This window comes from Ahaetulla prasina, chromosome 2 (genome assembly GCF_028640845.1).
Source record: "Ahaetulla prasina isolate Xishuangbanna chromosome 2, ASM2864084v1, whole genome shotgun sequence".
Taxonomy (NCBI): domain Eukaryota; kingdom Metazoa; phylum Chordata; class Lepidosauria; order Squamata; family Colubridae; genus Ahaetulla; species Ahaetulla prasina.
In genome coordinates this window covers 219,406,399-219,433,998 of record NC_080540.1, presented here as the reverse complement: position 1 = coordinate 219,433,998, position 27,600 = coordinate 219,406,399, and the positions used below count along the sequence as shown (strand labels likewise).

At 40.6% G+C, this 27,600-nt stretch overlaps 1 protein-coding gene across 1 annotated transcript; it reads right to left on the bottom strand.

The window, feature by feature from the left end:
* SAXO1 (stabilizer of axonemal microtubules 1) lies at positions 1-27,578 on the bottom strand. The gene is made up of 4 exons (XM_058168054.1): positions 27,568-27,578; positions 10,175-10,354; positions 8,194-8,396; positions 1-1,016 (listed from the first exon to the last, which is right to left on the bottom strand). The coding sequence occupies exons 1-4, from the start codon at positions 27,576-27,578 to the stop codon at positions 1-3; spliced, it is 1,410 nt and encodes a 469-aa protein (XP_058024037.1).
* Between the last annotated feature and the right edge of the window lie 22 nt (positions 27,579-27,600).

The window sequence follows — 27,600 nt, the reverse complement described above, 5'->3', positions numbered from 1 at the left end:
TCAAGCTTTCACCTCTATGTCTTGATTTAGCCGGTTGCCAGAGAGGCCTCTGTAATCAGCAAGCTTTGAGTTTGATGCACGCCGGGATTGCATCACAGTTGACGCTCGGAACCGCCTGTGGCCACCTTCATCAATCTTATCAAAAACGTAACCAGGTGGCTCTTTGAAAGAGGCAGGGCATATATGCACTTCCTTTGCTGTGTAACTTGTGCCGTAGGTGGTGGTCTCAGCAAACGGCACATGAGGTCTGGCCACTGGCAAGCGGGGGCGAAAGCTCTTTATGGAAGGGAGCGGGTGAGGGATGTAATGGGTTTGGAAGGAGGTCAACAGGTCCATGGGCTCGGAGGACAAGGTGATCTCTGAATGTGGCACGATGGGCTTGGGTCTTTCAGAGTGCCAATGCTTGAAGTCTTCCTTCATAGTGGAGCAGTTGCCGAAGGGTTCTGTGTGTTCGGCAACCCGGGCCAAGGGTTTACACGAGGTTGCCGGGCGCCCATGAGGATCTCCATAGTGGGTCTGTGCGGTTGTCTGGAGATCCATCTTCTCTTTAGGAGGAGTGTAAGCCACCGGCTTTCTGGTGAGGCGAGCACCTACTGGCCACGCTAAGAAATTGTCCTTGAATTCAGTCGTGCCCATAAAAGGGCCTGCATCTGGCCTGACATAATCTGGTTTCATAGACTTTGCTGGCTCTCCTGCTAACCCTTTATAAGAAAGATTGTGGGTGGTGAGACCATCAAACGGAACACCGCATGGCTTGAATGGCTCTTGTGTATGGACGAAGCGTTCTGGGATGCGGTGAGGCACATAATTCAACTTATAATTGGTCATGCTCTCCAAGGGGACCTTTGAGATGTGAAGAGGCTTTACTGGCTTGTAGTTCTTGGTGGTGACCAGCCCTTTGTATGGGTAAGCATCTTGGTTAGTGGTCCTGTGATCAAATTTTTTTTCGGGTGGACGGTAATTGTTATCTGGCTTAATCATCTCTCTCTTCGGCTGATTCCATGCCACGTAATCAGCTGAAATGTAAGCAGATGTGATTAAAGAGGATATCATTACTCTCAAACATTCCCGCCTCCACGCTAATAAATAGCAAATTTCACTGCATTTAAGCAAACAATAAGACAGGAAAAAATGAAAACGGGTTTTTTTTCTTTTCTTTCTTCTTTTTTTTGAAAATTTTTTATTTATTTTTAAACAAAAAAAGAAAACTCATCAAATCAATTTCATTACAACGTGCTGCATGGGGTTTTTTTTCCTATTGGAATGACGGCAAATGACTAGCAGTAAACCACATAAAGATGGAGTTATGGGAATTGTTAACGGAATGCATACGGAATCAGGCAACTATAAACACATCATTTTGTTATTTCTAATTTTGGAGTGTTGATATTCTGTTACTATCCCATTGCAAAGAGGCACTTTGGTACAGTGGTTAAGACTTCAGCTAGAAAACATTATACTCTAAATCCTTGTCCAGGGATGTCAATCTCAAGGCCCACAGGCTGGATCTGGTCCACAGGATGCTTAGATCTGGCCTGCAGGGCCAGCCTGGAAATAGCAAAGGACAGGCCCGCGGTGCCTCTGCAAGCAAAAATGGGGTATGGAAGGGGCAACCTGTGCCCCACTGCACCCCATTTTGGCGGGCAGGGTACTGCAAGAAGCCATCCAGGCTGAAAATGGGGTGTGCACGGGCTGCCTGCACCTCCCTGCACCCCATTTTGGGTGCTGCAAGTGGGCATCCATCCCGTCTCCTCTCCCCCCAGCCGGCCCGCGGAGGACAACTACAATGCTGATCCAGCTCTCCAAGAAATCCAGTTGTCCTAGTCCTATCATAGGCATAAAGTCAGCAGGCTGATTTTAGGCCAGTCCCTCTCTCTGAGCCCTAGGAAGCAGGCAATGATGAACCACTTCTGAAAAACCAGGCCAAGAAAACTGTAGGGACTTTCCCAGGGAGTGGGCAGGTATCAACACTGACTTGGAGGTAATCCTGAAAAAATCCCATTGCTAGCATAGAAGTAAGATTTGAGTAGGCCCACCAAGTATCTGCAAGTAGAATCTGGAAAGACAGATGGCACCTTCATAATGAAACAGCAAGACAACATAAGCTAACCTTGGCGACATTCTACTCCTGGCATCCATTTTAAGGGCAATTCAAGGGCTCTGGAACTTGTACTTTGCATCGAAAGCCACCAATCCTAATGTAGTTCATACATATCTTTTTTTTTTTTATTGCAAGCCTTAACTGCAAAAGCGGTTTCCTTTCAAGCATGTGGAAATTTGCTCTTTTCAGGTTTACCATTCTGGCCTGGAAAACTTCATGTAATTAGCAGAGAGTGAAAAGTTTGTGTAGTTTTGCCATTCAGATCTAGTAATCTTATCTTGAATGAAACCAGCGAAATGTCTCACATGGTTCTCCAGGCCTTTCTAAGTTCTAAAGAAGACGACATTTCTTCTCCTTCTTAAACATTGAACCGAAAGTTAGTAGTACAGACTTCTATAAATAAGCTAGAAAAGGCAGAGACACTTGAGTTCTTATTCATTGCTTCAGAGATGGGATTCAGATCTTAAATTCCTCTTGATTCTGATGTCAACTGAAATATTTTTCTACACATATAATTTTATTAAGAATTTGGATTGCAGTAATAAATCTAATGCGAACTAAACTTTTAAAAAGAGAATAGAAAGAAGTAAAAAGTGCAAGAAAAAAGAGAAAGAAGGAAAAATAATAAAAATATAATAAAGAGAGAATAAATGTATAAAGATTTCCAGCCTTCATTACAACAAATGTAAACAAATTTACTGACTCCACTCCATTTAAGGATACAAACATTTATCTCTTCATTCCACACTCCTCTCTTAACTTTGAACAAATCAATTTTTCAGTCTTGGTGTCCACAGAAATCCCTTAAAAGGTTAGCAGAAATAACCTCATATCTTGTTTTAACCTTGACCAAATAAACCAATTTTATATTCCTTCCTTTTACTTCTAACAGTCTTAATCTTCAGTTTGTTCAAATACTGCCAGAGAATTTGATTTCATTTCTTCTTTATCCTCTTGCACAGAATTCTTCAAGGCTTTACAAGCCTTTTTTGTAAATCCACTAGGAAAAATAATTTACTTTCTTGGTTTGCCATTTGTATTTCATTTTTTCATTTTAAAACCTCAGCCAGTTTCTTTTCTATATCTAGTGAAACACTTTTCTAGGTCATTCTCTTGGCCTTTCAGTTGTAGACCTCTTTTTATACTATCTCAACTTTTCAGATAAAAGTTATTCTTTTATTTAGCATTTTCCTCTACTTAAAAAATTTAATTCCCTCTAGTATTCAGTTTTTGAATTCATGAAATTATTTATCTTTGTTTTGTCTTGTTAAAACCAAAACAGAATCTATTTTCCATGAGAAGTTGCTTGTTCTTTACAGTTAATTCCAAAATTTTATTGTAAAAGGTTTAATACTCCAATTGTATCTGGACCCTAAATTTGTTTCTAGCTCTCTAAGATCAAAACTTATTTAGCTTTTTGCTGTTCATTTTAGATTCTTTAAATTCTGAACATTACAATTAAAATTTTATTCCATTCAGGATTGAAGGTAGACTCACCTGGCGTTTTCAAAATTGTCAGTTCAAAGGTCTCTAATAGCTTAGATGTAGCTAATGAGCAAGTTCCGAAACTGATTAGAAAGTGAGGTTTGCAAATTTACTGTCCTTTATAAGTCTTCTGCAGGAAATAACAATGGCTTCCTGTGTACCAGGATTTTGAAAAATTAGGACAACCCAGAGGAAAGCAAGACATTGAAGTGAAACCATGCATGACATGGCTCAGGCAGTCATCAGCATTGACAAAGGAACGCTAAAATTATCTCCCTATCTGGAGAGAACACTGTGCCTCAGAGTTAATGAAAAAAACTAAAACAGTGCACTGCAAAACTGCAAGGAATTCAGATATTTTATCATATCAGTTATAGTCACCTCATCCTGTTTAGAAGTTAATCTATCATGTTTAATATTCTTAGATTAATTTTATGGCTATTTTTTCTTAATATTACACTTATTCTAGCATTTTTGTATTGTATTGTATTGTACTGTACTGTACTGTACTATGTTATGTTATGTTATGTTATGTTATGTTATGTTATGTTATGTTATGTTATGTTATGTTATGTTATGTTATGTTATGTTGTTATGTTACGTTACGTTGTGTTGTGATGTAATGTTATGTTACGTTAATTAATCTATAATTCTATTCTGTTCTATTCTATTCCATTCCATTCCATTCCATTCTATTAATTATATTATATTATATTATATTATATTATATTATATTATATTATATTATATTATATTATATTATATTATATTATTATAATTCTATAATTCTATTCTATTCTATTCTATTCTATTCCATTCCATTCCATTCCATTCCATTCATTATTATCCCAGAATTATCTGTAGATGAATTATCTTCATGTAATGAAGAAATGGCAAATTTCCAAGCCATAGACAAGATTGACTCCCTAGGAAAACCTAGGACAGTGGACAAACAGGAAGTTAATAAATCATTTCGGAAGGAGACACTGGCAAACCACTTTGCATTCATATAATTATTAGGAGTGAAGCTGAATTCGGGATGTTCTTATGCTTCCCTTTTGACTGCCATGCAATGAGGGGGGTTTGGAATTCTGGGAATTGAAGTCCATACAATCTAAGGTTGTCAAGGTTGAAAAACAGAATATACTGCAGGAGATAAAAGGTATGAAATGGTAGACCAGGTGATGTGCAGACCACTATGATCATACATAAGCATTGGCATACACTATTTAACTGTTCTTGATTCAGGAAGGAGGAGAAAACTGAATTCTTGCAACTCATACTAAAAACAGAAAAAAAACCCAACTACAATAGGTAATCTAAAAAGGATAAATAGGAGAGCAAATTCAGTTAAGATACCAGGCTAGAAACCAGGAGAGTGTGAATTCTAGTTCTGCTTAAGCATGAAAGCCATATGGGTGACTTTGGGCCAGTCATTTATTCTCAGTCCATGACATCAGGCTCTCTCAGCAAGGCAGTTGGTCAATTTCAGTCTCAAGTAATGCATCAAAACAGGGTTGATCTGAAAAAAGAGGTTCCTGCACTTACCAGAAAAGCGCTAAGAATTTTTTTTTAAAAGGATAAATCTAACACAGGTTGATATATCATGGATATATAAGATAGATCATGTTGGAGAAAAGGCAGAACAGCAGTGAGGATATGGTGATCTTTCAGGTATTTGTAGGATTCCAACTGCCCTTGTGCACAAGGGACATACTACCACATGTGGTGGACATGTCCCAAAGCAAGAGATTACTGGCTTAAAATTAAAAAATGGTTGGAGGAAATGACTGGGGAAAAAATAGATATGAAACTGGAATTATTTTTGTTAGGGATTACAAAACAAAAAATGACTAAAAAAATTCAATATCTCATACTCCACATAATTACGGCTGCTAGAATTTCATTTGCCCAAAACTGGAAGCAACAAATATATTCCAACAAACACGATTATAAAAAAGGTACTGGAGTGTGCAGAAGCAGATAAATTAACAATGGAACTTAAGGACCTCTCTGTCCTTAAGATTTATTATGAAATACAGAACTGATGGTATGATTGGCTGGAAAAGGAATTGAAAATTAATGGATAGTGTATAGTAAAAGAGAAGATATTATAATGAGATGTTATACTGAATGCGTAGTAGGTATGTATATAAAATGTATTGATTATATAAATAAGTATGTAACAAACAAAATGCATATGTATATAATGTATATAATTGGGTGAAGGATAGTGGATATTACTAAAAAATGCCGGTATTGGAAAGCTGTAAAAATGTAATTATGATTTAAAGATGCAAACGTTGAATAAAAACAATTGGGGGGAAAAAAGGATTCCAACTGCTCATCATTGCCAAGCACCATGACCTCTGACTGGCTGGGGATTTTGAAAGAAGTGATCTTACTGTTCTTAGAAGGCCTCAGTTTTCCCATGGCTGGTCTTAAACCAGACATAGTTTACCCACTTAAAAAATATGCCATGAGAACAACGAAAGCTGGAAGTATCAGTTCATAAGATAAAGAAGACGCTTAACCGATTAGAAGCAGGTATACCAGATCGAAAACCATCTGCTCATAATGTAGGATCCAATCATTTTACAACTATGTTCTCTTATCAGGAATTTCTGAGTAAGAAGAAGTGACAGTGGCAATCACATGCAAAGTTATTGGGGCGGATTCTCTGTCTGTATAACTCGATGAGCAGCCAGAGTAAACTAAAGGAATAATAAGGCTGTAAAGTTGTGGTACGTTCACTGTAATATATTTTCTTTTCAATCTTCTAATGTATCCCTGCTTGGGGCTGCAGTGTGGCACCATAATAGTGTGCAATTTAATAGATTATTTTGTACAGTTCACAGTTTCTATATCCCTCTCCCTCTGACCACTGGCCTTGTGGTCTCTTGGTTGTGTGTTCCCATTCATTTCAATGGATGCTTATGTATTCATGGGAGCAATTGCCCGTAGGTGGAAGCGACTCATGCATGCATATACTATACACCTTGAATGTATTTTAAGAGAGATCTGGTTCTCCCTATTGGCAGTCCAATTGGCTGGATATGAAAGCTCGCTGGCTTTGTCATACCCTTGAAAGCTGGTGAGATTCAGACCTTAAAGGATGAATCACTACAATATGGAATAAGATTGTGGGACCAATTATTTGAAGAAGATTTCCACTTGCAAGGTATTTTGAAAAATCTTGCAAATTGCAACCAAATGTAGTGAAGCCGCATTTTATCAGAGCTCTTCAAATCCTCAGCTAAAGGCTGCTCTAGATAGTACAGACCTTTGACCGAGACTTACATATGGCTCCTATCATATCATGAAAGCCCACTGATAGAGAAATCAATTCATGCTGATCCACACATTTGAGATAATAAGTAAGACTGTCCAGATGTTACATGTATCTGAGACATGTCAAGGGAAAAAGGAATTGCTTATTGTCATTGTTTGTCATTGTAAAGGAAGAGTAACAGCGTCCATGTGCCCTCACATCCGATTGTTTGGATTAAGTTGTCATGAAGAAGGGTTGGCAGATTCCTAGTTCTGCTGAAGGAGGAAATGGTTTGATAAGATCCTTCTTTTCTTTTGATACTTGCTATGGATCTTAACTACCGTGTTTCTCCAAAAATAAGACCCAGTCATATTTTTTTGAACCCCAAAATAAGTGCTTGGCCTTATTTTCGGGGAAGTCTTATTATTTTGGGGCGCATGGAACAAGATGGGGCTCCCCTTGCTGTCTTATCCGATTTCCAGCTCTGTGTTTAAATATTTTCAGGGAGGGCTTATTTTCAGGAAGAGGCTTATTTTAGCGTATGCGCTCAAAATCCCAATTGGGCTTATTATCAGGGGATGTCTTATTTTTGGGGAAACAGGGTAGTAGACAATCTTCTTGTGAGTAAGACCTATGGAATGAGTTCTACTACATCTTGATGACTTTTCTATAAGAATGATTTTGTTTCCTTCTTAATTGTTGATATGTTGATCACACATAGCCAATTCCCCAGGTTGTACACCATAAAACACCAAGGAGAGGGATAGGGGAAAACCAGCAGATCTGTGTAAGGGTCTTAAGCATTTGCACTTCCTTAGAGACCCTGAAAAAGGACAAGATCAAAATTTCCAGAAATTTCAAGGCGACATAAGTTTAAGGGGCAAAAAGATTTATCAAGGCCAAGGGTGAAATCCAGCGGGTTCTGGAGAACCAGTAGTGGAAATTTTGAGCAGTTCGGAGAACTGGTAAATACCACCTCTGGCTGGCCCCAGAGTGTGGTGGGAATGGAGATTTTGCAATATCCTTCCCCCAGGAGTGAGAAAGGAATGGGGATTTTGCAGTATCCTTTCCCTGGAGTGGGAATGGAGATTTTGCAGTATCATTCCCCTGCCACGCCCACCAAGCCACGCCCACCAAGCCACACCATGCCCACCAAGCCACGCCCACAGAACCAGTAGTAAAAAAAATTTGGATTTCACCACTGATCAAGGCACTTATAAGCACCCCTTAAAAACATGCCAGCTTCCAAGGTGGAATAATTATTCCCATTTGGGAGCTGAGAAAAACGGATGCCTAATGCATTTAAAATATTTATAATTATTCTTTCAACTCTTACTTTTATATGTCGGGACTGTGATCATCTTCTCAGTAGATGAAAACATTTGTTCCTGGGGCAAGCAAGGAGCCACTCGAGATACGGAGTATGGATTATAGTCTTGTCTATATGTAGACTGTAGGTCCATACATTCATTGCTCTTGACATATTTATCAGGAGGTTTCTGCTTAATACGGAAGACTTCATGTGGGATATAATCTCTCCTGTAAACATCAACAACTCTCATTAAGCGAATAGTTTGTACTATACAGATAGTCGTGCTTAATTTAAAACAAACTATTGAAAACAATTTGACATGTTTCCAAGCCATCCCGTAGATTTTTTTAAATAAAAAGTTATTTTCCAATTACAAAAATAAATAATGTTCCTCATACAGTGTGTCGTCTGGATACAAGCATCTCTGTGCAACATTGTTCACCATTTGCTGCATCATTCACATTCACATTATTTCTCTAAACTTAATATTATAATATATTTTATCAATGATTGGGGAATAAAAAAGGAGTTTGGAAATGAAGAAGACTAAAGAACAAGTAGAAAATACATTAAGATAGATATAAATAAGATGAAAATTGTTAGTATATGTATGATGAGAATAATGATGTTTAATGTTAATATGGTATTATCACTAGAAGATATTAAGAAGAAAATGAAAAGCTTTACAATGTTTAAATGTTTAATATGCCATCCCATAGATTTTAATGATCTAAGCAAAACTAAATCTAAACTTCTCAGAATGTTTTCAGGTTGTCGTATTATTTCTTACAGACACATTTTTTAAAAAATTGTGACCTAAGGGTACAAAATCTTTCCACTTTGGGAAGACTTGAACAGCAAAATCTACCAATGGATACTTTCTGTATTGTAGGAAACTTTTAAGCAAACATACAATAGGGCAAAGGTGCGGAGAGTATTGCTTGAATTGTGATGATACAACTTTTACTGTACTCCATCAATCAATAAATGCTGGCATAATACTTAAGAATTTCAAAAAAGCCATTTTATTTAATTGTTTCTTAGTCAATTTAAGGATTACAGGGTTTTGTGAGGGACAGATTAACTTTTTTCTTCTTCAGGATCTATTGGCAATATTTTTTTTGTAATTCAGTAGTGAATTTATTTTATTATTTTATTATTTATTTTATTCAGTAGTGAATAAAAGTACTTTCTTATAAAATGCTTTAGCTCAATAGAAATACACAATTTAAATATTTGTGTACTGAGTTAACACTAAACTACGAAAACAATACAGTACAAAAACATTGCATGAGAAAGCACTTGTGCTGCTTTTAATTGTTTGTGCCACTGGTGTATAAAGATAGCACATGAACCTATTTCGCATGCCTCAGTTGTGGAGCATCCAAATTTACTCAGCAGTTAGTACAGGAGAATGACTTGGAAGGCTATAGGTGTGGCTAAAACAATAGCAACAAAGTTATAAGGAAGAGGATGGACTTGGCTATTCCTCAGCTCTGGTTTTCCCATTCTGGAAGGAATTCTTTCAAACGGACAACCCCAATTAAGTTGATTTGTTTAATCATTCAAATTTTCTTTCCCATTAGCAAAGTAGGAAAGCCCAATCAGTTTACAAAATGAGAGGCAATTACATCTGCATTCATTCTTCGTATTTCGTGAAGGCATCTGCCCAAATATACAGTTAAAGACCTCATCCAGAAGCATTCGGATAATAATGAAACCTACTGTTGTCATCCACATCTGGGAAAAGAAGGATGCATTGCAACATTATCTCCCCACCCCCTCCCAAAAAACCCCCACAGATATACACAACTATGCATTCAAATCCACAATCTTTGATTTTTAACAGCTCTTCTTTTGGAGCTACTAAGTCTGCAATTCAGATGACCACTAGGTGACAGCCATTACACAGAGAACTCTCTTTGCTCCCACCTGGTGGTCATTTGGATAGTTGCAAAATAGATATGGTTAGCCCTCCCTTTGCTTCCACTTCTGTTTTTCTTACTTGGTTGTTGAAAGGGCTTCCATTGGCACTGGCTGCTTCTGGTACTCCGTGGTGGGCTTGCATGATTCCCTAGGTAGGATGTTGGCATAAAGGGGGTATTTTTCCATATACTCAGAAAGAAGACATGGCTTCTCGTTCGTGTCAAAGGGCCTGGTTGGTAGATGAGGACAATGATGGCGTCTGTTGCAGAAAAGACAAGAATTATTGGGGTTCACCAAGATGCACAATAGTAGGAAACCCTCAGTTTTGTCATGCTTACTCTAGCACTTGGATCTTGCTTTACAAATGTATAGATATTAAAGTGGGCAGCCAATACAGTACTTGCCTTTTTCCATCTGATTGTTTTTCCCAAGGAGTCTCTGCGGCTTTTACTCCACTGGTCGTTGCTGACTATAGGGGGTGGTGTTCATTTCCGTTTCAAGGCCATTGAGCCCGTGGCTGTCCGAAGACATTTCCGTGATTGTGGCTAGCATGACATCACAGAGTGCTGTTACCTAACCACCAAAGTGTACCTATTTATCTACTTGTATTTGCATGCTTTCAAACTGTTAGCTGAGAAGGAGCTGGGGCAAGGATGGGAGCTCATCCCCTCATGTGGTGCTCGAGTCTTGAAACTGGGCTGCCGGTTTTCCAGCTGACAAGCCCAGTGTCTTAACTGCAGAGCCACCGCATCACTCCTGTTTTTCCCAAACTTGATATTAAATTGACTGATTTTAAAAATAACTAAGAAACTTTAACTAGAAGGACATTTTTAAAAAAAATTAGAGGAGGATACTCTGTTACACCATCTTGAACTCTTGGAGGAAAGTTAGGATATGAATGCAATAAATTAATAATTTCAGTTAATAAGTGTAGTCCTTAAAACGTTCTGTAATACATTATCTTAACCAAGAAAATACATTAACTTTTAATTTATTAACAAAGCCTATAACATCATTTTATGATTCTGTTTTGTACTTCAATTATTCAGATTCCCTTACCAAAACATTGGTTTAGATCTTAAGTATTTGCCTTTCATAGATCCTCAGTGAAGCAAGAATAAACTATTCTACAGCCTCCTAAATCTTCAGAAAATCACTGCTGGCCAATTATTTTGTTACCCATCTTCCACTTTTCATGCATGTGTGTATGTGTGTGCGATGATATTTAGTATTTAGATGCAGTAAGGATTTGTACAGGTATCCCTTAATTTATGACCAGAATTGATCCCAAAATTTATGTTGCTAAGCGAGACATTTGTTAAGTAAATTTTATCCTATTTTATTACCTTTCTAGCCACATTTGTTAAGTGAATCACTGCAGTTGTTAAATTAGTAACACAACTGTTAAGTGAATCTGGCTTCCACACTGACTTTGCTTGTCAGAAGGTCACAAAAGGTGATCGCATGACCCCGGGACACTGCAACCGTCATAAATATGAACCAGTTGCCAAGCATCTGAATTTTGATCCTGTGACCATGGGGATGTTGTAATGCTGGTACATGTGAAAAATTGTCATGTCACTTTTTCAGTGCCATTGTAACTCTGAGTGGTCACTAAATGAACTGCTGTAAGTGGAGGACTACCTGCAATGTTTAATCATTCTTTTTATAACACTTCTATCCAACAGCAGTACAAAAGCTCTTTGTACAGTGCAATTTCCTGGCTGCTTCATAGTCACAACAGCATCCAGAGCTTTTCTTTAAACAAGAGTCATTGAAAGTGGTTAAGAAATAATAATATAGTTGAGTTTACTTTATTGATTAGCACTTGGGCCATATCAAAGTGCAGAGTTCCCGACACAAATTATGACTAAAATCTGATAAAAACAATTTGAAATGGAATTGGATAAAATAATAATATAGAAATTTCAACAACTGGATTGTTTTCCATCTTTCCATCCATTGAGGACCCGTATACTGCACGAGTCAAAAAGAGGGCTGTGAAAATATTTACAGACCCCTCACAACCTGGACATAAACTATTTCAACTCCTACCCTCAAAACGACACTACAGAGCACTGCACACCAGAAGAACTAGACACAAGAACAGTTTTTTCCCGAACGCCATCATTCTGCTAAACAAATAATTCCCTCAACACTGTCAAACTATTTAGTAAATCTGTACTACTATTAATCTTCTCATCGTTCCTATCACCAATCTTCTCCCAGTTATGACTGTATGACTGTAATGTTGTTGCTTGTATCATCACAATTTATACTGACTGTTTCCTGATATTTGATTGCTTATTTGTACCCTATGACTATCATTAAGAGTTGTAGCTTATGATTCTTGACGAACGTATCTTTTCTTTTATGTACACTGAGAGCATAGGCACCAAGACAGATTCCTTGTGTGTCCAATCACACTTGGCCAATAAAGAATTCTATTCTATTCTATTTAGAATTCCATTTCTCTCCCAGTTTTGTAAGGTGACAACTTTCTCAGGCTCTGTTCATGATTCTATGCATGAATTAGTGAGGAGCCTTTTCTCTGGAGAAATTGTTCAAATGATTAAAATGTGAGTTTCTTCTTCATTTTGATCAATATAGCCATACTTTGCACAACTTGTTTTCACTATCTTCTTGATTCGCCTTCTTGGGCCCTGGTGGCTCTCCTTATTTTTCAGATCAAGGCTTCCTTGGTCTTCTGAGCTACCTTCGAGAGGGGGGGCTCCTGGGGGCTCGGCAGGGTTCAGGCCGGGGTTCACGAAACCCCAAATGCCATCCCTGGTTGGCCATACCCACCCCACCCCTCCCCTCCTGGGAGTCTTCACGCGGCCCGTTCATCATTCTAGGTAAGGGCAGGGGCCACGTGGAGGGTCTGGGAGGGCAAAAAATGGGCTTATTTCTGGGGAGGGGAAGTAGTTTTCGCCCTCCTGGAGGCTCGAAAAAAGCCTCCAAAGTTTGGGGAGGGATAAAAAGCCCCCCACTGCCATGGTGCAGGTGGCCAACTAAGCCACACCCACCATGGCCACGCCCACCCAGCAACGGGGCAGCAAATCTGAAGCCCACCCCTGGCTCTCTGACTTCTATTTTGATGGCTATTCATAACCACAAATATCCTGGAGAGAATTGAAATTAACCCATATTTGAAATTAACCCATATTCAACTGTGTACTAGGGAAGTGCTGCTGTTATAAACGTGGGTGCTTTCATAAAAACCACAAACGCAATTAAACTCAGGGAATTTCAGCAACTGAACCCAGAAACAAATCTTGCTTCGACCCACCAACATGTACGGAAATAAGGTTCCCTCTGAAATTTTAAAATGTGGAATCTCTCCAGATGACATAAATGGAAATAAACCGAAACATTCCTAGATAAATTTAAAAAAATTCTTCAGGCCTTCTTGGTGCAATTTTGATTCAAATTATAACACAGAGACATCCTGCAAATGCCAAATGTTTAGTCCTGGTTGAGGAAAATTTCTCCTTTCTACATCATCTTGAAGTAGAGGAGAGATAACATCTATACAATTCGAGAAAACATTGGGCTACTGTTCCATAATCCCTAATGACTTGCCATCTGGAATAAGGCTAAGTAGAGGCAGTGTCAAGTGACATCTGGAGAGGTACGGATTTCCTACCTAGTAGGAAATTATACTGGATTTAATTCTTCATCAGGGGGAAACTGTTTAATTGGCATTCACGATATATGGTTAGAAGTCAATTTGTAAAACATTAGGTGTTTGCAGCCAAACCACAATGAGAAGGCAGAAAAAAAAGTGAAATGGGAGAAAGGTGAACATAATGTGATCACAACAGCTGGGCATATCCACAATTCATTCACTGCAGTTGTAGAAACATCTCTTTGATGTTACTTGTTGCTTCAAGTGAAGGTAATTACTTTTAGGGGCAGTTCTCCAACTAACCCACATTGGGAATCGGGGAATACAGGTAATTTTCAACCTTCGCCCACAATTGAGCCCAAAATTTCTGTTCTTAAGTGAAACATTTGTTAAGTGAGTTTTGTCCCATTTCCTTGCCACAGTTCATAGCAATAGCAATAGCACTTAAGTTTATATACCACTTCACAGTGCTTTAAACTGATTACAGAGTCAGCCTATTGCCCCCAACAATCTGGCTCCTCATTTTACCAACCTCGGAAAGATGGAAGCCTGAGTCAACCTTGCACCTGGTGAGACTCGAACTGCCAAATTGCAAGCAGCTGGCAGTCAGCGGAAGTAGCCTGCAGTACTGCACTCTAACCACTGCGCCATCACTTACTGATAAATTAATAATCCGGTACTTAAATGAATCTGGCTTCTCTTTGACTTTGCTTGTGAGAAGTTTGAAAAAAAGTGAACACATGACCTCAGGTCACGACAGCAGTCATCAATATGAACCAGTTGCCAAGCATCTGAATTCTGATCACAGGATCACGGGGATGTTGCAAAGATCGGAACTGTGAAAAACGATCATGTCCTATTTTTCAGTGCCGTTGTAACTTTGAATTTTTGTAAATTCAAAATTTTTGAATTTTGAATAAATGAATTTTTGTAAATCAAGGACAACCTGTGCACAGCTATGTTGAAGATTGAACATTTTTTGCAGTGTCCTAGCTTACAAATTTCACACAATGAAATCTGAAATCCTTAGAAACCTGAACTCTTTTGGAGTTTCACAAACGTCTCCATTTTTTTTTACTGTGGGCGCTGTTCTCGTCCTGCTTTTTAATTTTTTTAGAGCTAAGTAACAGGAATTTTTTTCTAGCATGGAAAAAAACAAACGAACAAGGAGACATCAGGCTGCTATTAAATTTCACAGAACGCAGAAGCAGAAACGTTGTAAGGTGACAATCTGATTCTACACTCAGAAGAAAAAGAACTAATACTCCAAGCAATTGTTCTAATTAGGTGACTGATTGCTCAAAATAGGGAGCAGTTTTTCGGGTGGAATAAAGAGTCCAATTCCACGCGCATCTATTTGGAAGAAGAATCGTTGGATCCACCAAGATTTTCTCCTACATAGACATGTGTTCCATAATGACTGTAATTATTCTGGCCTAACTTGCCAGCTGAATATACAATTAGCATAGAGAGAGCAAGAAGTCACACGTTTCGTATTTATCAGGGCTTATGCTGTCAGGACTGCCTAACGGATGACATCATCTCTGTGAAAATGCATTTCCAAGTTCAAGCAGAAGATTAAGAGATTGTTCAATTGGTGTGCAAAACTCCTCAAGTACTCAATGTGAATCCCTGCAGTGGGATCAGAACTGCAGGCAGTCCTCGACTTAAGACCACTATTAAGCCCCAAAATTTCTATTGCTAAGCGAGACAGGTGTTAAGTGAGTTGGGCCCCTTTTTACAACTCTTCTTGCTGCGTTTGTTAAGTGGATCGCGGAAGTTGTTAAGTTAGTAACCTGGTTATTAAGAGAATCTGGCTTCCCCACTGACTTTCATTTTTCAGAAGGTTACAAAAGATGATCCCAGGACACTGCAAGTGTCATAAATATGAGTTGGTTCCAAGTATCTGAATTTTGATCACGTGACCATGGGGATGCTGCAACCCTAACTTTGAATGGTCACTAATTGAACTGTATCATAAACATTCTGTTCAATGTCCTAAAATCTTGTCTTCTCTGTAGCACTAGAGATGATAATCTTGCTTAAACTACCATTGATACATTTTAAATAAAATTTAAAATCCAAAATTTAAAAGTTGTCCAAAACCTAAACCCTCCCTCATCCTTCTAATGCAGGGGAATCAAATTCAAGGCTCATGGGCCAGATCTGGCCAGCGGGGTGCATAAATCTGGCCCCTTGGGCCAGCTTGGAAATAGCAAAGGACCAGGCCTCAGTACCTCTGCTAGTGAAAATGGGGAGTGGGGGGGCACGTGTGCCCCCCTCCACACCTCATTTTGCCAACAGGGTGCTGCAGGAGGCTTCCGTCCCATCTCCGCCCCCCTCAACACCCGGCCTGTGGAGAACTACAATGCTGATCCAGCCCTTGAAAAAATCCACTTTGACACCACTATTATAAGGAGAGTTTTGCATGCCAGGGGCCCATTCTTTAGGTGAGCCACTTCTATTGAGACATGGCTTCAAAATACGACTACTGTAAACTACTGTAAACTGTTTCAACTCCTACCCTCAAAACGACGCTATACAGCACTGCACAACAGAACAACTAGACACAAGAACAGTTTTTTCCCGAAGGCCATCACTTTGCTAAACAAATAATTCCCTCAACACTATTTACTAAATCTGCACTACTATTAATCTTCTCATAGTTCCCACCACCAATCTCTTTCCACTTATGACTGTACGACTGTAACTTTGTTGCTGGCAATCCTTATGATTTATATTGATATATTGACCATCAATTGTGTTGTAAATGTTGTACCTTGATGAACATATCTTTTCTTTTATGTACACTGAGAGCATATGCACCAAGACAAATTCCTTGTGTGTCCAATCATACTTGGCCAATAAAAAAAAAATCTATTCTAATGTCTGCAGATCTATGGTTAAGAAAATATGATGCTTCAATTCTGAAGATGGAGCCACACAAATATAGGATATTACAGCCAAGGAATTAGAAAACATTAGGAAACCATGTATGTTTTTACTACCCAGGTCACTGTTGTTAACAAGCTTAGTATTACTGTGTTTCTTTCAAATCTGTGGTGGGATTCAAAAATTTATATTACCAGTTCTGTGGGCATGGCTTTGTGGGCATGGCGTGGCTTTGTGAGAGTGGCTTTGTGGGCATGGCAGGGGAAGGATACTGCAAAATCCCCATTTCCTCCTGATCAGCTGGGACTTGGGAGGCAGAGAATAGATGGGGGCAGGGCCAGCCAAATACCAGGTGGTATTTACCGGTTCTCCAAACTACTCAAAATTTCTGCTACTCCAGAACTAGTCAGAACCTGCTGAATACCACCTCTGTTTTAAATGTCTAGAAACACAGAAGTCTGGTCAGAAATGAGGCTTGACTGCTTGTACTCTGGTTGCCTTCCTTCCAGGCAGATGAACTTTTTTTTTTCTTTGATCATGATTTGTTCACTCCACAAGAGCCCCAAGCACACTGGTTGGCTTCTTCTATAAATACAGGTAGTCTTCAACTTAACGACCACAATTGAGCCCAAAATTCATGTGAGAAACTTATTGAGTTTTGCCCCATTTTATGATTTTTCTTGCCACCTTTGCTAAGTGAATCATTACAGTTGTTAAATTAATAACTTGGCCTCCCCATTGACTTTGCTTGTCAGAAGGTCGCAAAAGGAGATCACGTGCCCCCAAGAGACTGCAACCGTCATAACTGTGAGTCCGTTGTCAAGTGTCTGAATGTAAATCACATGATCAAGGGTATGCTACAACAGTCATAACTATGAAAAATGGTCATAAGTCACTTTTTTCCTTTCTTTTTCTTTTTTAATTATTTTTTATTATACATTTTCCTTTATTATACATCACGTTTCCATTTCTGCAATGACAGTGTACTGTCTGTATCAAGTCTCTTTTTTTTTTTTTCAATTTGAATTTATACCCCGCCCTTCTCCGAAGACTCAGAGCGGCTTACATTGTGTAAGGCAATAGTCTCATCCTATTTGTATATTTATATACAAAGTCAACTTATTGCCCCCCCCAACAATCTGGGTCCTCATTTTACCTACCTTATAAAGGATGGAAGGCCGAGTCAACCTTGGGCCTGGTGGGACTCGAGCCTGCAGTAATTGTAACTGCAGGCAGTTGTGTGTTAATAACAGGCTGCATTAGCCTGGTGAGCCACTTCCCAGCCCCTAATTTTAAGTATACATAGTATTATATACCCCGATTATCTCATATTTATACAATGTAGTCTCTTTTAAATATACATAATCTTGTACGTCCTAGTTATAACTGTTATTCTCATAGTTATATCGTAAGACTCTATATATTTGTCACTCTATACATTCTATACATATTCCTGTTTAGTTAGCCAGGTGGACAGAAAGCAACAGTTGAAAATTATCCCAGAAAACTTAATAGCTTTCCCTGGTCCAAATCAAACTTTTTTTTTTACTGCTATAACCCTCCAGCTCTCTTAGTAGCCTGCTAAATACATACTACAGTATGTTCTTACTTTATTTAATCCATAAAGTAAGAACATAAAGTACAGGTAGTCCTTCCGTTGAGGACCTGTATACTGCACGAGGCAAAAAGAGGGCTGTGAAAATATTTACAAACCCCTCGCATCCTGGACATAAATTATTTCAACTCCTACCCTCAAAATGAAACTATAGAGCACTGCACACCAAAACAGCTAGATACGAGAACAGTTTTTTCCCCGAACACTATAACTCTGCTAAACAAATAATTCCCTCAACCCTGTCAAACTATTCACTAAGTCTGCATTACTATTACTGTTAGTCTTCTCATCGTTTCTATCTCCCGTCTCCTCTCACTTATAACTGCATGACTGTAACTTTATTGCTTGTATCCTTATGATTTATATTGATATTGATTGTTTCCTGATTGCTTATTTGTACCCTATGACTATCATTAAGTGTTGTACCTTATGATTCTTGATGAACGTATCTTGTCTTTTTATGTACACTGAGAGCATATACACCAAAGACAAATTCCTTGTCTGTCCAATCACATTTGGCCAATAAAGAATTCTATTCTATTCTATTCTATTCTATTCTATTCTATTCTATTCTATTCTATTCTATTCTAGCCCTTGACTTACAACAGTTCATTTAATGACCGTCCGAAGTTACAATGGCACTGAAAAAAGTGACTTATGACCGGTTTTCACAGTTACAACCTTTGCAGCATCCCCACGGTTATGGGATCAAAATTCAGACAGTTGGCAATTGGTTGCTGTGTCCCAGGGTCATGTGATCACCTTTGGAGACCTTTCGATAAGCAAAGTCAAAGGGGAAGCCAGGTTCACTTAACAACCGGGTTACTGACTTATCAATTGCAGTGATTCGTTTAACAACTGAGGCCAGAAAGGTCGTAAAATGGACAAAACTCACTTAACAATAGAAATTTGGGGCTCACTTGTGGTCGTAAGTCGAGGACTACCTGTGGTCAGCCTTCTATTCTTCTAGATTTTCTTACCCAGGCCTCTAAATGTCCTGTGTTTGATCATCATGTCAAATTCTTTCCACATAAGCTCTTAATACACATCAGACAAGTTGGTAGCCATGGCTTTGCTTGTCGGAAGCCGGATGGGAAGGTTACAAATGGTGATCACATGACCCTGGGACAGAACAGCTGTCATAAATAAAGCTGCCAAGCGCCCAAAGTTTGATCACATGACCATGAAGGATGCTGCAATGGTCATAAAGTGTGAAAACTGGTCGTAAGTCACTTTTTTTTCCCGGTGCTGTTTTAACTTTGGTCACTAAACAAATGGTTGTAAATCAAGGACTACCTGTTCCATTATTCCTAATTTGATGTGCTCCACAGCTTTGCACTGTCACCTTACTAAAAAAAAAAGTTTTAAAATGACAATAAGTTATCTTATCTTATCTTATCTTATCTTACTAGAAATCGGGGTAGCATAGTTGGGTGACTATATAACCTATTCAGAACCGGGCAACGGAAGCAGCGGGCGAGTGCACAGCTCCCCTTGTGCACTCAGCGGGTGGGCAAGCTCACGTGCACAGCTCCCTTTATGTGAGTGGCAGGTGTGTGGGCCACTTGCACCCATGGCGACTGCTTGCGCAAATGGGACTGTGTGTGCACACGCGCTTGCCCACCACTCGTGTGGAACCATCCTCTCTCCCCCACCCCCACTGATCAGGAAACCCAGAAAGGTTGGAGACCACTGCCATAGACAATCCTTGTGTCGTGTCCCACTCCTCCGCTGACGGCCGGGTCAGGGAAATCCGAATCAGGCTTGCCTCTGCAGCTTTGCCCAAAGTCCTAGCAAAGTCCTCAGAGCAGGCAGGAGACCAGAAAGTGACTTCAGCAAGATAAGTTCGACTTTGCCTGACTCAGAGACTGCCAGAAAGCAGATCCTTTATATAGGCCATGGGGTGTGGCTCCATGACTCAGCACTCATTAAGGCCTGTCCCTCCCTTCCTTCTGTTGCCTCCGCCTATCCAGTCTTCTGATGCGAGGGTCACTCCAATCAGCAGCTGTTGGAAATAAACTTTCCTCAGGCTCACATGCTGTGGAGGAGGGGGAGGGGTCTAGCTGCTCCGTTTGCCTGGGCATGGAGCCAGGGCTGGGGCCGGGGGGTGCTCCCACCTCTGCAGCCTGCTTGGGCATGGAGCCAGGGCTGGGACCGGGAGGTGCCCCCTCCTCTTCAGCTGGTCTGGGCATGGAGCCAGGACTGGGGCCGGGAGGCATACATTCCTCCGTGTTCGGGAGCAGATAAGAAGGCCCCGGCTGCTGTGAGAGCGGGCAAGACACAACACCTTGTTACTAAAGGATGTTGAAGAATTAGAAGGGTTGCTAGGCTTTCTTCTTTGCCACAAAGTGGGATCCCTCTGCGAGCTCAAAGTCTTTTTTTTTCCTTTTTTTTTGGAGCCCAAGGTGGCGCTGAGTTTCTGGGTAAATATAAAGGTTTGCGCCAAACAGAATTTAGCTCTTCACTAACTCTCTGAGCCATAGAAAGTTTCTTTAAGATGCTTCATTCCAGACATGGGTTGCGATGAGTGCTGCCTGCTTGCTTTTATGAAGCTTTGATTAAATAGCCCTGCTGTAATCCAAAGTGAGCTGCAGGAATTCCTTCCTACTTTGCCAAATCCCCCATCCAGCATTACTAGCCAAGGTAGCCCAAATGAGGTAGATAGTAACGCTGCCAATTTGCCTATGAAACAGATCAAGGAGTTGTTGATGAGAACTCCGGGAGAGAAATAAGAACAATCCAACAGAAATAAACAACATTCCTGAGGACCGTTTGTGTGGATCCAGTCAATTGCTATGATATATTGTGTTAGTCTAAAACATTATATAGGGGTTGTTGTTTTTTCAGTTTGGGCTGAACATCTTGTAAGCACCTGGACATTGGTTCCCATGGTTTAAGACTCTGTATAATATACAAATTCATCTTATCCAACAGACCATTGTTTAAGCAAACCATGACTTAGTGAAATGTGTAAACCCAGCCAGAAACTGAATATGTGAAGCCAACCATTGACATAATCAAGAAATGCTTTCTCCAGACAACAAAGACGATCCGCTGTAACAGAAGCCAGAAGCATCTCCAAACATTTGGAGGTGAGCTATGGGACCTTCCAGGCTGTAGAACCATATTATCAAAACTGATCTGACAATTTGCCCCCTCCATAGGTTTGTTTTCCTGATTTCCAGAGACGTCCTAGAATCTGACAGAGGACAAAGAACATAGAACAGATGAAAATTCCCCATGTCCCATGATCTCTCATCATTATCCTACTCAATGAATCAGCAGGAAACATTAAGAAGTACATGGGACGAGGCTCAGCTGAGAGGACAAAGCTTGTAGTGAGGTTGGAAAAGAAGATTTAGAGGGCACATGAGCTGCAAAGTCCATACATACCATAGTATTGTGGCCTATCGGCCGCCGTTCTCTCTCAGTAGTCAAATCAGAGGAGGAGGCGGCATGGGAGTCAGGGTCAGCATCAAGGCAACCTGAGAGGGGGAAGAGGGAATGGAGCTGGCAGAGAGAGAGAGAGGTGGAGCCTGGGCCATCCATCAGCCCTCAGATGGAGAGTCAACAGCCCCCAGATTTGGAAGTGGCTGATGAGGAAGAGGAGGAACAGCTGGGTCCAGTGCCTGACACGCAGATGTGTAGAAGGCAGAGAAGAGGAGAGCAGTGGAAATCCATGGGCCGATCCTTGGGAAGGAAGAGCCACCGCTAGTAGCAAAACCCCATCCTAGCTCTGGGGATAAAAGGCAGGGGGCAGAGATGAATAGATGTGGCAGACAACTATTCATCTTCCAGCTGGATGGACTTGTTAGCTTGCGTTGAGGGAGAAACATTTTGCCGGGGCTGCCAGGACTCCTAATAAAAGAACCTTCAGAGAGTTTGTCGTGTTTGGAGATCTGGGTCAGAACAAATAGCCTACATTTATTTCTTCGTGGGCTTCAGAATTCTTACAGGCAAATTCCCTACTTCTGGCCAGGGTCTTTGACTCATTTATTTAGATTCATTTAATTTCAAAAGTCAGCCAACCCACCAGCCTCAGGTGCACAGTGCACGAGAGATAGACAAGCTTCCTTCAAGCTGAACTTGATGCTTGGATATTTCATGAAGGTTTGAGGAACCAGTGTGGAAGTGATTTGTTACTGTCTTCTTCCAGCATGGATGGATGGTTAGATCACAGAGATATAAATAGGAAAAAGAGAGGGAGGACGGGAGGGAGAGAGAGAGAGAGAGAGAGGGAGGGAGGGAGAGAGAGAAAGAGAGAGAGAGATCGTACCAGCAACCTATAGCTCTGTTTTTTCCTGGAGGCCTCCCTTCAAGTGCTAACTAGATTCAACCCTGCTTAGTTTTCCAAAGCAGACATTGACCAGGTGGTTTCACCTGTTTTGAGAGAAAGAGAGAGAGAGGGAGATATCCTCGGGAAATAAAAATGGTGGTTGGCTGCAGTCCAGCACTTTGGAAGTGAGCCCAGAAAAAGACAATCGCGGGGTGATAGAAAGTTTCCTGGAAGGTTAGAGGGAAAACATGCTTAGCTGGCCTCCTGATAAATAGAACTTCGTTCACGCACATCATTAGTGGTTATTTGATGAGAGTGTCCATAGCATGCTACCAACATTTGGAGACCCGTAGCTCAAGCTGTAAACATTTCAGCCATCTTCAACCCCCACCCCCCATTCCACGTCTCACATCTGCACCTCACAGATGGAGGAGGAGGAGGAGGGAGGGAGCAGATGAAGGATGGGTTAGCTTAGAGATACAGACAGTTAAGGAAGAAAATCACCCATGTGCAATGCATTTGGATGCGGCACCATAGACTATTCGATGTGGATCACATTATGAAAATGGAGGGGTGTGTGGAAATAACACTGTAGATAGAGCCATATGGGAAACAAGAACACTTTGCTCTTAGATGTTGAATGGTTTAGACATAAAACTTAGAAGTGCAGTAAAAAGCAACTGCTCTATTGGGAAAGCAGAAATGTGAAGGTTCTCAGCTTATGACCGCGCACATGAGAACTCAATCCAAAACCTTTTCCAAAATGTCATGCTCGGGGCCTTGCACTCTGACAGTTAAACCTCTTCCTTCCCTCCCATAATTAAGGGTTCACTAGGAAAGCTGGCCCTCTTTCAGACTAATACAATCCATGCACACATCTGCATGTCTCGGTATTTCAGAGGTGATGCTCAGCTGTTATTAGGGACTTGTAAAACATAAAACATTGACTCTTAGACCAAGGAAAATAACCAGACCGTTTGCCTGGTCTTATTATTACATATCGCTGGAAGATGTCTGTTACTTGATTCCAATAATTCCAATATTGATTCCAATAATAGCCTATTCCAGGGGTGTCCAACCCTTTAAGACTTGTGGACTTCAACTCCCAGAGTTCCTCAGCCAGCTTTGCTGGCTGAGGGACTCTGGGAGTTGAAGTCCACAAGTCTTAAAGGGACCAAGCTTGGAGACCCCTGGCCTATTCCACTGCTGTGTTTAAAATATTGTGCAGGGGGCAGTTTATAATAAGATTACAGATGGTCCTCGACTTGCAACCATTCATTTAGTTACCATTCAAAGTTAGAACAGCACTGAAAAAAGTGACGTGACCAGTTTTCACACTTACGACCATTGTAGCATCCCCATGGTCACGTGATCAAAATTCAGATGCTGACCACTGGTTCATATTTATGACGGTTGCAGTTTCCTGGGGTCCCCTTTTGCGACCTTCTGGCAAGCAAAGTCAATGGGGAGGCCAGATTCCCTTAATGACCATGTTACTAATTTTACTGCAGTGATTCACTTAACAACTGTGGCAAACAAGGTCGTAAAATGGGACAAAAATTCAGTTAACAACTGATTTCTCGTTTAACAACAGAAATTCTGGACTCATTTGTGGCCTTTCACACTAATACAATCCATGCACATGTGACACCTGTAATAAATTGCCAAAGCATAAGAAATCCCTATAAAAACATACATGCAAATAAAGTTTCACAGGTATTTAATCCCACAATAGAACTTCTCGGACTTAGAACAATTATAATATCAACATATTAAACTGGTGATGATGGTAACTACTTTTATTTAAGCATATAAAGTTTCTTGTATGGACAAATATGGAGAGGAAATTGCAGGCTCACACTATAGCCACATATTAATTTACACGTCAGTTGCCATGCTTGTATTTTAATTTGCAGTGAGACAGCATGAAGATGGATCTAGTCTGCGGATTTACATGTGCAGATTGTCTCAGGTATAAATGTGTGCGCAGTTTTGAACAGTAGCTGTTGCATCATCAGACATAGAAATGATAGTTTTGAAATTATCATGGTAATATAGCCTCTAGAGAACAATTCTCTAGAACAGAAGTCTGCAAACTTGGCCGATTTAAGACTTGTGGACTTCAAATCCCAGAATTATAATAGCTGGCTGGAGAATTCTGGGAGTTGAAGTCCACAAGTCTTAAAGGTGCCAAGTTTGAAGACCTCTGTTCTAGAAGAAATATTCCAGATAAAATAATTTTATCTGGAAGATGTATATCAAGGGTGTCCAATTTTGGTAATTTCAAGACCTGTGGACTTCAACTTCCAGAATTCTGGATTCAATTCTGGGAATTGAAGTCCACAAGTCTTAAAGTTGCCAATGTTGGACACCCGGTGTTTATCTACTGCTTTCCATTTAAGAACTCAAGATGGCATAAGTGGGGTTTCTTTCTCCCATTTGCCCTCACTAACCATCACCCTGTGATGTAGGTTCAGCTAAGAAAGTATGACTGGCTTAATAAGTTTCGATGGCTTGTGGTGGACTGAAATCTGAAGCCAGATTTCAGCACCTAAACCACACCACCATACTGGCTGACTAATGGGGGAACTATGAAGGGAAAATCTGCTGCCTCCAAAATATGGCGACGAAGGTCAAGCTGGCAGCATGATGGTGCCATTAAAGATTTGGTCATATTTGTCTGGGTAGACACCTTTGGTTCCTCCAGAGAAAAGCCCAAGAATTCAAGCATGTTGATCACCACAAGGTGATCTTAAGAGAAAAAATAAACCAGGAATTTGTCAACTCCTCAAAAGAGGGTTAGGCTAATTAACGTTGCAGGCCTGAACACTCCCTACACTACAAATATTTGTGGTTCTCACTCTTCTTCCTCAAAGGCAAAATAAAGACAGAAAATGAGGAGTTTCTGATGGGAAAAAAAATTGCCTTGCTCTTCTCTTGCACCCATTCACAGATTTTTCTGAAATGGACTGTTGAACTTATTTTATTCCGTCTGTGTGTCTGTATGATCGTTTCGTAGCCACAGAAAGCAAATGTGACACTTAAGGAATTATGCTCTGAGGAGATTCTGAGGAGGTTCAGTTGTGATTTATCCACCACTGGGAGCTATCTAGCTATTTGGAATGGGGTCAACAGTCTGAGCACAGGACCGATGGGGGAGCAGGTCACTTAGAGACCCTTCCGAAGGTCCCCTCTTGGTAAACCAAAGGGAAGCAGAGTCAGGATGAGGTCAACCCTTTTACTGCCTGTTCTCTTGGGTCAGCAAAGGGTCTGCAGTGAGATCATTGCGTTCCTTGAAACAGACGGCCTCTCTCCCGTCCTTCATGCTCACTGCTCTTTGTGCTTGGAGGACTAAACATCCTAAGTATGTAAACGGCAGCTGGCAAAAATGGAAATTTGCTCTCTCGTGCACTTCTGCTTTCTGCCCTTCTGGTTTAGAGAGAGAAGTAAAATGGCTGGTTTCTAACGGAAGCTACCCAAATGGCCCCAATCAAGGGATTTGGGGGCCTCTCTGTATCAGCTTTTCTCAACAAGATGTCCAGCAAATATGTTCGATTGGTCCATCTCCCTCCTGTTTTATCATTTGGTAACACGGTGGCTCAGGGGCTAGGACGTTGAGCTTGTCGATCGAAAGGTCGGCAGCTCAGCGGTTCGAATCCCTAGTGCTGCTGTGTAACGGGGTGAGCTCCCGTTACTTGTCCCAGCTTCTGCCAACCTAGCAGTTTCGAAAGCACATAAAAATGCAAGTAGAAAAAATAGGGACCACCTTTGGTGGGAAGGTAACAGCGTTCCGTGCGCCTTTGGCATTGAGTCATGCCGGCCACATGACCACGGAGACGTCTTCGGACAGCGCTGGCTCTTCGGCTTTGAAACGGAGATGAGCACCGCCCCCTAGAGTCGGCAACGACTAGCACGTATGTGCGAGGGGAACCTTTATCTTTTTAACAGAAGGGAAAGTTAAATGTGTATGGAGGCATATCTCAGGCATCCAGGTCATGGTTGTCTTAATGGTGTTTTTTCAAGGGGCAACTGGACTTTCTGGCTTTTTTTTTTTCTTTTGGAGACGTTTTGCTTCTCATCCAAGAAACTTCTTCAGCTCTGAATGGATGGTGGGGAATGGAAGACTTGTTAAAAGAATGCAAATGACTACTTGTCTGCAAGGTGCATAGATCCTTCCATTCCCCACCATCCAGTCAGAGCTGAAGAAGCTTCTTGGATGAGAAGTGAAACGTCTTCAAAAGAAAAAACCAGAAAGTCCAGTTGCCTCTTGAAAAAGCACCTTTGGGAGAAGGGAAGGTTATAAATAAATAAAGTAGAATTTTGGGAACTGTAGTTCCAGCTCATCTGGGGCCCACCTGGTTAAAGGAGGGGCATTACGTTATGTTACAATACCATAGTCTTCAAATTTGGTTCTATATGTTAGGTCTATATTATGGGTATGAGAGAAGAATGAAACAATATTCTGAAATATAAAGACTTACAGTATACTTATCGGAGCAAACAACTTAAGAAGGGTTTTTCTAGCTATTGCTATTTTTAAATGAAAAAGCTCCTCTCACTACTGTAACTGCTAATTATGGGAGAGGACGTGACGACCTTGTGAAATGTACCTAAGGTCAAATAGGTGAAATTAAGAGGCCAAATGGCAATTAAATTGGCAAAAGATGGATCTTCCTTTGTTTTGGGAAATTAAATCTAAGAAAGTCCTTTCCCAAAGGAAGGAAGTCATAGATCAGAGAAAACTCAGAGGCTTATGAAGCAAGAGGAAGTCTAGGTAGCAGCCTGAGAAGAGGCAGCTCAGTTCATGGGGCGAGGAGAGAGATTGGAAGCCTCTCAAAATGGACCTTCTGTAGTTTCTGGAACCTAAAAAGGGAAGGGAGAAATACTTTAAATCTGGCAAAATTCTATTTAATATAACCTCGTGGTAAACATAGTAATGATCCTTCTGTATCAGTGGTGGGTTGCTCCCGGTTCGTACTGGTTCGGGAGAACTGGTAGTAAAAATCTGTCAGCGTTCAGCGAACTGTAATGGCTGGCTGGCCACACCCCCGAACCAGTCACCTGGCCGCCATGTTCGTCACTGCCATGTTCTTT